Genomic DNA, 10,975 nt, shown 5'->3' on the forward strand with positions numbered 1-10,975 from the left:
TCCGTCGGAAGCTCCGTCGGAATTAGGAGTGTTTTCTTGTGGTGTGGATTATATGTTTAGATCAAAAGAAAAATTATAGCGATGGCATTCAATCAAGAATTTAAAACAACGTCATTTAAAGTTTATACATATTCTTAAAGAAATATCTTATGTGTTAATTGGTATACAAGTTACATAACATGCACAGTAAGTCAACTTATTATTTGTCACAATACTACAATAGTGTTACAAATAATATATTTCCTAATTCTATACATGGATTTGGAGAATTGGTTCCTGTAAATTATAAATTTTTGTGACTGATAAGTATATAATATTGTAGAAAATATGGCCTGAAGAGCCAATGTCCTTGATTAAGAACATGGTTTATGGTAAAGGCATAAGAAGGCAAGAGTCTGTCTTTGAAGATGTTGAAATGTGTTTCAGCTGTGGTCAACAAAAGAAGAAAGAAGTCACGTATCTCAAGCCACCGGTAATGTTGGTATATATCAGTTTGATATGAGTTGATTGTAATTTCCGGTTAAGTCCTTATTCATATAAAAGGATTAAACCGAGAGCTTTGGTACAAGTGGTACAGAGCTTAACAAAGTAACAAACACTGTATCATCTTCTTCTTCGAGAGTTCTCTTATTTGAGAGAGAGCTCGATCTTCGTTGATAGTGGATTGCTGGCTCTGCCCAGCCCCGGTGATGTATAGCGGCTTCTCCACATCGGAGAAGTGCGGTGAACACCGGGTGAACAACCTCTTGTGTTCTTTATTATTTTATTTTTTTTGTGTTCTTTATTTTCTTGCTTTGCTTTCTTTCGTACAAACTGAGAAAGAGAGTTCTTGAGCTGAGAGAAGAGTGGTCGTGATCTGAATCAAATACTTAGGGTTTCCGCGTAACAGAAGAACACATCTCTGCTGTACTTGGCCATTCAATGGCCCTTGTCGCTGGGCTCCTCATATCCCTACCAAGGGGTATCTAGGTCTTTCAACTTTGTGTTTTAATCACTCTTGAATAGGTGATCATCAGATCAGTGAAAGACATATCAGAGTTCAAATGTCCGATCTAGGCCTGGCCGTTCGGGTTTTCGGGTCGGGTTCGGGCCGGTTCTTTTCAGGTCCGGGTATTTTCGGGTCCTAAATATTAAGAACCAATAGGTACTTAGAAATTTTCGGTTCGGGTTCGGATCGGTTCTTCTCGGATCCGGGTCGGTTCGGGTCTATAATTAAAATACCCACAAAATACCCATAATTTTTCGGGTCCGGGTCGGGTTCGGGTAGTTAGGATCTGAAAAGGACATGATATACCCAATTCCGTCAACTTTAGTTAAATATTTGTCATATATATCTAAAATTTCACAAAACAACTTAAATGAAACTATTAATAATTAAAATAAAACATTTTAAAACTCTAAATTTTACATTTTAAAACTTTATATTACTTTAAAAATGTTAAAAAATAATAACAAATTTTGTTAACAAAAGATATTCCAACTAAATCATAAAATAATATATATAAAATAGAACACAAAAACATCATAGTTTTAGATATACATGTTTTTAAGTCGGATACAAATCAGTTATTATCGGGCCAGATCTATTCGGGTCAGTTCTTTTCGGATCTGGGTCTATTCGGGTCGGTTCATTTTCGGTTCTGACTCTTTCGGGTAAAAAAAATTTAGACCCAAAAGGTACTTGTAAATTTTCATACCGGTTCCGGGTCGGGTATTTTTGGGTCGGTTCCGGTTCGGGTCTTCGGGTCCAGGTTAAAATGTCCAGGCCTAGTCCGATCAAGTTTCATGTCCATAAGAAAAGTTTAATATAAAACCCAAAAACAAGAAAAGAAAAAACAAAAAGAAAAACGAATAGTAAAATCTATCTTATGTGAGATTTAAAAAAAGGTGAAGTGTTGACTCCTTTTGGATGTTATAATATGCAAGCATGCGACCATCCTCGAGTGGTTTACCAGCAAACGTGATTCTCTGTAAGTCTGGTGGGAGCTCTACCTCGTTCTCAATCTTTGTCTTTACATCCTCAACAATGTCTGAGCTGTCAACTTCTAAGGTAATGGTTTGACCAGAGAGTGTTATCACAAATATTTGCATTCGACACCGTAAAAAATGGACGTGAAGGACTGACTCCTTCCAGATCTTGTAATCCGACAACATGCGGCCATCCTCGAGCTGCTGAGAGGCAAAGACCAACATCTGCTTGTGCGTAGGGATTCCCTCTTGATCTTGGATCCTGGCCTTGACGTTTCCAATGGTGTCTGAGCTTTTGACCTCATCAAGGGCTATAGTCTTGCCCTCAAGAGTCTCTATGAAGATACGCATACTTTCACTCATCCTGAGAACACAGTGGAAAGTTGAGTCTTTTTGGATATTGTAATGAGCCAAGGTACGGTGATCCTCCATCTGAATTCCGGCAAAGAGAAGCCTCTGCTGGTCGGTAGGAAATCTTTCCTTATGTTGTATCCTTGCCTTGACGTTGCCAATGGTGTCTGAGCTTTGGACCAAAAGGGCTATGGTCTTGCCTGAAAGGAACTTAACAAAGATTTGCATAAATCCTCCTAAAACCATGTAAAGAATTGAATCTTTTTGGATATTGTAATCAGCCACGGTACGGTGATCCTCCATCTGCTTACCGCCAAAGATAAGTCTCTGCTTATCGCTAGGGATTCCTTCCTTTAATTGTATCGTTTCCTTGACGTCGCCAATGGTGTCTGAGCTTCGGACACAATTAAGAGTCATGGTCATGCCTGTAAGAGCCTTTACCAAGATTCGCATACCTTCCATCCTAAGAACCAAGTGTACAGTTGAATCTTTTTCGATATTGTAATCAGCCAAGGTACGGCGATCCTCCATAGGAATTCCGATAAAGATAAGCAGCTGCTTGTCCCTAGGGATTCTTTCCTTGTATTGTATCCTTGCCTTGACGTTGGCAATGGTTTCTGAGCTTCGGACATGAAGAGTTATGGTCTTGCCTGTAAGAGTTTTTACGAAGATTCGCATCACCATCTGGAAAAAAGTAAATGCAATTTTCGTCACTTTAGAATTCTAGAATGAGTATATTATTGTATTGTGGCTTAATGATTTACAAAGAGTTGTATATATACAAAAGACTTAGATCTATCTCAGTTAGAAATAGAACTTATCTAAATCTTATGATGTATATCTAAATCATCTAGTCCTTATCAAAAAAGGATTTATATAATATTTTCGCTTTAGACTTCATAAAAGTGTTTTAACTACAAGTTTTATGTTATTTTTTGAAAAAAAATCCAGAAAAAAATTTATGGGTCCGCAGTGATAGGAGAATTAGTGTTGTAAATATGTAAGCGCTCTGTTGTGGTTAGACTACTATAATTAAATTTGTAAGTTATTATAATCATATTGGTTCCTAATGTTTGAAGCTTTGTTTCTTTTAAAGTTGGTCAAATAGTATCATAGTATTATGTGTTGATTCAACATTGCGATGATGACTTATTCCTTTGAGGAGACTAATTGTTTATTGGTTTATAAGATATCCTTAAGGTCTTTCACAAGAATTAAATAATTTGGTGCCCTTTAGGGAAATCTATTTGGGTTGCTTTGTTCAGACAGATTGTGCTCAACGGAAATCTCTCTAATAACTATTGGCTAATGGACGAAAAGAAGCAAATTTCAATGGCTAACAAACAAACAAACTTGTCAAGCTACATGACGAGACAAGGGATCACCTGTTCTTCGAGTACTTGGTCTGGAACACCATCGAATCTCTGATCACCCTGACGCATGCATGATGCAACCGAAACCCAAGCGAAAATAGCTCTCCTTGTCTGGCAAGCAACCATCTACTTTTATCTGGATGGAAAGAGGAACAACAGAATCCATCGGAACAACTTTCGATCACATGCATCCCTCCCTCAGACTACTCTTGGAAAATACGGTTAGAGATCGCATTGCTTGCTTCAGACTCTCCAACCCGAACCTTAGTTTCTCCATGTACCAGCTTTGGAACTCCTGAATTACCTACCTCTGGGTCAATCATCCTCTCCTGCCAATCTTCTCCATTGGTTTGTGCCTCTCAGACTCCTGTTTCGACAATCGGGTTCGCTTACTTTCACTAGGGTTCTTTACCCCGAGCAAGTGCGGGGTCTATCTATAATTTTATTCAGTTTCACATTTTTTTTTAATTATTACTATTTCACTATTTTGTTGAGTGTTTTTTTTTTCAATTTTTTTAGCAGAAAGGCACTAACGATTAAGAGAAACACGGTCTAATATTTTTAAAACTAAGAAAAATAAATTGAACTGAAAATGGAGGAAGAGGTGACTTTAGAAAGATCTAAAGTAAGATGTGTGTCATTTTGAAACACTACCGCAGCCATATTCGCGACGGATTTCCATTCCTTGTTTTCTGATTTTGTTGCTTTTTTCTTCATGTGTGTTTGGTGATTTTCCATCCTGACTATTGTCTGAAGTGGTGGGTATGTTTAGATTAATTTGAAATGTATCTGTCTAAACTGTGACAGTCACTTGTAATAATAAAAACAATTGCCAATATAATATTTTATATTTTGTGACAATAAAATGTTAAACAATCAATCTATTCTCTATCCTAACCATCTTTGTTGGTGCTTTTTATCTGTCATTTTTAGGCTGAAAACATGGTGTTAGAGTGTGAATTTGAAAGTCGTAGAATAGCTCTATCGGTAGTATATAGAGATAGTTCTCATCATTTAAGAAAAAGAAAAATTAATTAAAATAGTATCAAAGAGAGAAAAGCTTTTGATGCAGAACTTTTAACAATCGGTTTAAAACCCTCAAAAACAGAATCCACTAACATGTCAATTGGTTTTTAAAATGTTAAATAAAAAAAAAGTTATAATATCAATTTTTTTTTCTATTAGAAAGTAGAAATTATCACTAGATCTCGACCCAAAAAACTACGCAGATTTTTGCTTTCATTTATTTTTATATAAAAATTTTGTTTTCAATTCTAAATTGGTATATATTATAATATATATGCGTCTATCAATTTTCAACCGGTTCAAGATCTAGGTTTGTATTAATCTGCGATATGAATTTAATATAATATTTTTCAATACATTTTTGATCTTTCACCGGTAAAATTTTTCAATTAAGAATTTTGTATCACATGATTTAAAATAAATAAATTAAATTATTGCATGTGAACTATAAAACTGTTGTGTTTTAAAATATTATATTAAACAATTAGTAATATGGTAAATATTATAATTAATCATGTAAAAAAAAAATTTATGTGTGTAAAAATAAAAGAATCACCCACACGGTTGTGCGGATCAAGATCTAGTTTCATTATTAAAATCGTAACTATATATATATAAAGATTAGTAAAACATTGTTTTATTGTCATATTCAAAGATATTGTAACATTTCACAAATTTATAAAGTTCTTAAAAAAATAATTTTTTTGCTTCATAGATTTATACTATCGAGTAAATAATTAAAGATTTAGTTTTTGTTTATTTTTTTAAATAAACTATATAGTTTTAAATTTGTTTTCATTGGTTAAGGTAGTAAAATTAATCATTTTTAGATTATATGATTTTTGTTATTTAAAAAAAATCTTTATAATTTTAAAAGTTAACATCAACAAATATTTAAATAATTAACAATAGTATTACAACATTAAATTATATCTATTTAATTTATACTATATATAAATCCAATTGATTATCTATTGTTTAAATCCAATTATTGATAGTCCAATAAAAATTTATGTTAGACTCAAAATTTTAATGATAAGATTATAGATTAAATGAAACATGACTTTTTAGGAATATGTCTTTAGATCCATTTTTTTTTAAATTGCACATGAATCAAGGTTGTTACTTCTGTTTTAATATATAAAAAGTCTCCTACCAATAATCATGCTATATCTGAAATATGAACTGTTTCGTTTTCGTCAAACCCACTCAAACATGTACAATATAGTATTATATTCTCAGTTTATTTATTTCACTTGCGTTATGATTTCTGATACACTTAATGGTAGTCAGAGAAGTTGTTTAATTTGTACAAAAATACCTCGAAAATGAGATATTGATGCAGGTTTTGAGGTGAGCTTAGTTAATTCAGTCTCAAACACGACAACGGAAGCACAATCATTACCATCATTGACGCCAAGCTAAACCGTTGTACCAATCACCAGTGCTAATTAAATAGTCAAATTGGCAAGTAGATTGAGTCTAAGGTGAGGTTAAAGTAAGAGGGCATTAAGTTTCAACACAATGTAAAATGGACATATCTGTCTCTAATTAACGCCTAAATATCATTAACAGCGTATACACCTCCCCCTTCTCACGTATATAGGGAAATTTGGAGTTGATACTAAACAAAGACTTGCCGTGGAGACAAAATAATTTAATTTGTTTACCATAAAGGGTATAATGCCGATTGATTGAAGTTCCATTCGACGTAAGACGCTTTTAAATTGGGTAGTGGAGGAACATATAGAAGAGAGACAACGTTTCAGAATCGCAAATTATATGTTAATCAAAAGCTTCCCGGTTATATCTATAATTGAAGTCGGACAAAGTTATGAATCATTTTTGTGATAGGAAATAGAGGAAGCTTAAATATGTTACCTCACAACACATGTTACAATATGGACAAATTTGTTGCATCTTTGACCCTAACCTTATTTTTCAAACCTCCGGCTATAAACATTGATTTCAACTATTGTAAAAATGAAAATAAAGAAAATAAAGAAAATAAGAAAACGATAAGACGATGAAGGAGGCTATGTGGGATCATCGTCGCTAGAAAATCAGTATTTATAAAGTTAATGTAAGCACTGCCGAAACGTCCCTAGTGGGAAGTCGGAAAGTTAGTAAACGTTTTGAAATTAAACATGCATGTTGATGGAGTAATTATTGGAATTAAAGCAGCATAAGAGACGTTTGATATTTAGATTTCAAGGGTGAGTAAAAGATAGGTGAATGTCGTAGTTGATGTTTGGACACTATATTAGTGTCTGGTCTGACTAATTAAGTTATCTGGTTTACATATGATTTTTTGGGTCAAATGTATATTTGATCTGTGAGGTTTTTTTATAAAAAGATGCGTTCGGTTATAGTGTGTGTGGTTTTTATTTTTTTCTAAAATGATAATAAATTAAAAAAAATTTGCAGCTCTTATACAAAAATAACTGCATAATTTGCAAAATTGAAACTTCATTTTTTTTTTTGCTGATCTGTTTTTTAACGACAGTTTTACCCCTGTCATTCATTCTCGTAACACTATATATTTCTCTCCTCTCTCCTAATTCACTTGGCATCTTTTTTATAGAACTTTTGTCTCCACCATTTGCATGTTCTCCGGCCAGGGTCCGACTTTTTAGTCTCGGCATTGTGCCTTTTTAATTTTTTTCTTGTGTTTCTTTTTTGGTTGATACGGTTCTTTTTTTTTATAGATTTTTGGTCTATCTTGTAGATCTATAGTTATCTAATTGTTAGCTGATTTTATCTTCATGTGGCCGAGATTTTCATTAATCTTCATTCTCGGATCCGTTGAAGCTTTGCGATGAAAGCTTCAAGCCTTCTCCAGCTTCTAGCCTTCTCCAGCTTCCCCTTTTTGACTCTTGGGTCGGAGATTCTCCGATGATTTGAAGTCATAGATGCATGAACAAGATATAAGTGTGTTTGGTCTTTGTTGGCCTTGGTTCTATAGAAGAGTGAGGTTTTGCACAAGGACACCGTGTGTTTTACATCAACCTTGGAATTTTTTGGGAGGAGTCATGGTGTAAAGCTCTTCGTTCTTGCTTCTTGCTTGCTTCTTGTGTCTTTCCAAATAACTGCTAATAAAATAATTAGTTTTTCTTAAGAAGTTTTATCTAACTAATAATAATAATGTCCGTGTAATTATTTTAAGTTAACCGACTACTGATCAAAAAATTCAACTAACAATACAAAATATATGTATAATTGAAATATACTACTCTTATAAGATAAGCTTTGAAATGATACTCCACTCTTTTACCAACTTAAGCACTATGATCATCTACTCATCAAGCACTATGATCACCCATTCATTTACCAAATCAAGCACCATCTTTGATATTTTATGTATTATTGCTCACTATTAATACCATCACTCATTTCACTCTTTTGTACACCATTACATCTTCTTCTTCCTTATAATAAACTCTCTCACTTATATTAGTATTATTTGCTCCCTACGGGTAATAAATTCTATTCTTATTTAAATTTCTCGATACTATAAACTATAAGTTATTTCATAACACGTTATCAGCACGATCGTTCTGCAATTCGGTAAAATTTATTGTATCATATATACCCTGCAATAATGGTCGGTATACCGCCTGTACTATTATTTATATTATGTTAAAATGGCCGGAATACCGCCAATCAGAAGCTCGTTGTTCTTTTCTGCTATGAGAAGCGCTACAATCAATTCCGAAAATTTGGTATATCCCCGCAATCTGTACTGTTGTTGCAGGGTGATGTGGCTCTTGTGGAATGTGGTGTATGTCTTCTCAAGCATTTGAGATTCGGTGATCGTTTCACCACAGTATCTCAATTTAGCCACAATTCCTAACACAGCAGAATTGTAATTCATCACTTTGTCGAAATCTTGGAATCTGAGACTCTGCCATTCATCCCGAGCAAGTGGAAGTGTTATGTCTTTCTGATGATCAAAACGATCTTTCAGAGACTTCCATAGCTCTTTAGGGTCTCTCATGTTGGCATAGTCATAAATAATACTTTCATCAAGGTGTCTTCTAAGGAAGATCACCGATTTAGCCTTTTCTTGAGGCGTTGAAGTATTATTCTCTTTAACGGTTTGGGATAGACCAAGAGATTCAAGATGAAGTTCAACATTTGTAACCCATGAAATGTAGTTGGTACCAGTGATGTCTAAAGCTGGAAATTGGAGCTTCTCTACTTTCCAGCTTTAGACATCACTGGTACCAACTACATTTCATGGGTTACAAATGTTGAACTTCATCTTGAATCTCTTGGTCTATCCCAGACCGTTAAAGAGAATAATACTTCAACGCCTCAAGAAAAGGCTAAATCGGTGATCTTCCTTAGAAGACACCTTGATGAAAGTATTATTTATGACTATGCCAACATGAGAGACCCTAAAGAGCTATGGAAGTCTCTGAAAGATCGTTTTGATCATCAGAAAGACATAACACTTCCACTTGCTCGGGATGAATGGCAGAGTCTCAGATTCCAAGATTTCGACAAAGTGATGAATTACAATTCTACTGTGTTAGGAATTGTGGCTAAATTGAGATATTGTGGTGAAACGATCACCGAATCTCAAATGCTTGAGAAGACATACACCACATTCCACAAGAGCCACATCACCCTGCAACAACAGTACAGGTTGCGGGGATATACCAAATTTTCGGAATTGGTTGTAGCTCTTCTCATAGCAGAAAAGAACAACGAGCTTCTGATCAAAAATCACATGACCCATGATGCGTAAAATCATAGAAAGTTCACATGGTCATTCACTGAAAATCCAGGAGATTTCTCAAGGGAATAAAATGACATGTGTTGCATGTTCTCTAGGAAAATTGATCGTAAGGCCATCGCCAACCAAAATCGATAAAGAATCACCAAAGTTCCTTGAAAGAATTCAAGGTGATATATGTGGACCGATACATCCACTATGTGGACCATTCCACTATTTTATGGTATTAATTGACGCATCCAGTAGATGGTCACACGTTTGTCTATTATCATCTCGAAATGTGGCATTTGCGAGATTTCTAACTCAGATAATCAAACTGCGAACACAGTTTCCTGATTATACTATTAAAAGAGTTAGACTAGACAACGCTGGTGAATTCACATCCCAAGCATTCAATGACTATTGTATGGTAATGGGAATTGAAGTTGAACATTCGGTTGCTCATGTTCATACGCAAAATGGTTTGGCTGAATCTTTAATTAAGCGTCTGCAATTGATTGCAAGAACATTGATCATGAGATCAAAAGTTCCAACCTCTGTATGGGGACATGCCATTTTGCATGCAGAAGCACTCATTCGGATCAGGCCGAGTGCATACCATAAGTATTCTCCACTACAGTTAGCGTTTGGTCGAGAACCAAACATTTCCCACTTTAGAATCTTTCGTTGTGCGGTATATGTGCCTGTAGCACCACCACAACGAAAAAAGATGGGACCACAAAAAAGGTTGGGAATATATGTTGGTTGTGATTCTCCATCAATTATAAGATACCTAGAACCACAGACTGGTGACGTCTTTACAGCACGTTTTGCTGATTGTCATTTTGACGAAAATGTATTCCCAGTTCTAGGGGGAGAAAACAAAAATGTTGGAAGTGATATAAAATGGAGTGTACCATCATTGTTATATCTTGATCCTCCTACTAAAGAGTCAGAACTAGAAGTTCGACGAATTATGCATTTACAGAGTATAGCTAACCAGCTACCTGATGCATTTGCAGATACCAAGACGGTAAGTAAATCTCATATACCAGCTGCAAATGCTCCTGCTCGTATCAAAATGCCAAATGAACAAGAAAAGGAGGATGACACACGAGAGCCAAAAACACGCCTGAAGCGTGGTAGACCTGCTGGTTCTAAGGATAAGATTCCTAGGAAACAGAAGAAAGCTGAAATATATGACGCACCCGAAATAGCAGAAAATATTTTGAAAGAAATAAATGATAAGGACTCTGATGAATCAGAGCACCATGAATCGAAAGATAATCATGAGATTTCTATTAACTACATCCATAATAAAAGGATATGGAAAAGGAATGAAAATGATGACATTGGTAATGTTTTCTCATATCTTATGTCAAATGAGGTAAATGAAGATACCGATGATCCAGAACCGAAATCCATATATGAATGTCAAAAGAGACATGATTGGAATAAATGGAAAGAAGCAATACAAATCGAACTTAATTCGCTTAACAAACGAAAAGTGTTTGGATCTATTGTACTCACACCTGAA

The 10,975-nt window shown here is 34.8% G+C and overlaps 1 protein-coding gene across 1 annotated transcript; it reads right to left on the reverse strand.

Moving 5' to 3' along the window:
* Positions 1-1,796: 1,796 nt before the first annotated feature.
* LOC106335170 (polyubiquitin-like) lies at positions 1,797-3,045 on the reverse strand. Its single transcript, XM_013773614.1, has one exon. The coding sequence runs from the start codon at positions 3,001-3,003 to the stop codon at positions 1,867-1,869; it is 1,137 nt and encodes a 378-aa protein (XP_013629068.1). The 5' UTR covers positions 3,004-3,045; the 3' UTR covers positions 1,797-1,866.
* Between the last annotated feature and the right edge of the window lie 7,930 nt (positions 3,046-10,975).

Source organism: Brassica oleracea, chromosome C3 (assembly GCF_000695525.1).
Source record: "Brassica oleracea var. oleracea cultivar TO1000 chromosome C3, BOL, whole genome shotgun sequence".
In the NCBI taxonomy this organism is placed as follows: Eukaryota; Viridiplantae; Streptophyta; class Magnoliopsida; order Brassicales; family Brassicaceae; genus Brassica; species Brassica oleracea.

Excerpts from the sequence above, each read along its gene's own strand:
- LOC106335170 (XM_013773614.1), bottom strand. The coding sequence starts at position 3,003 with ATGGTGATGCGAATCTTCGTAAAAACTCTTACAGGCAAGACCATAACT.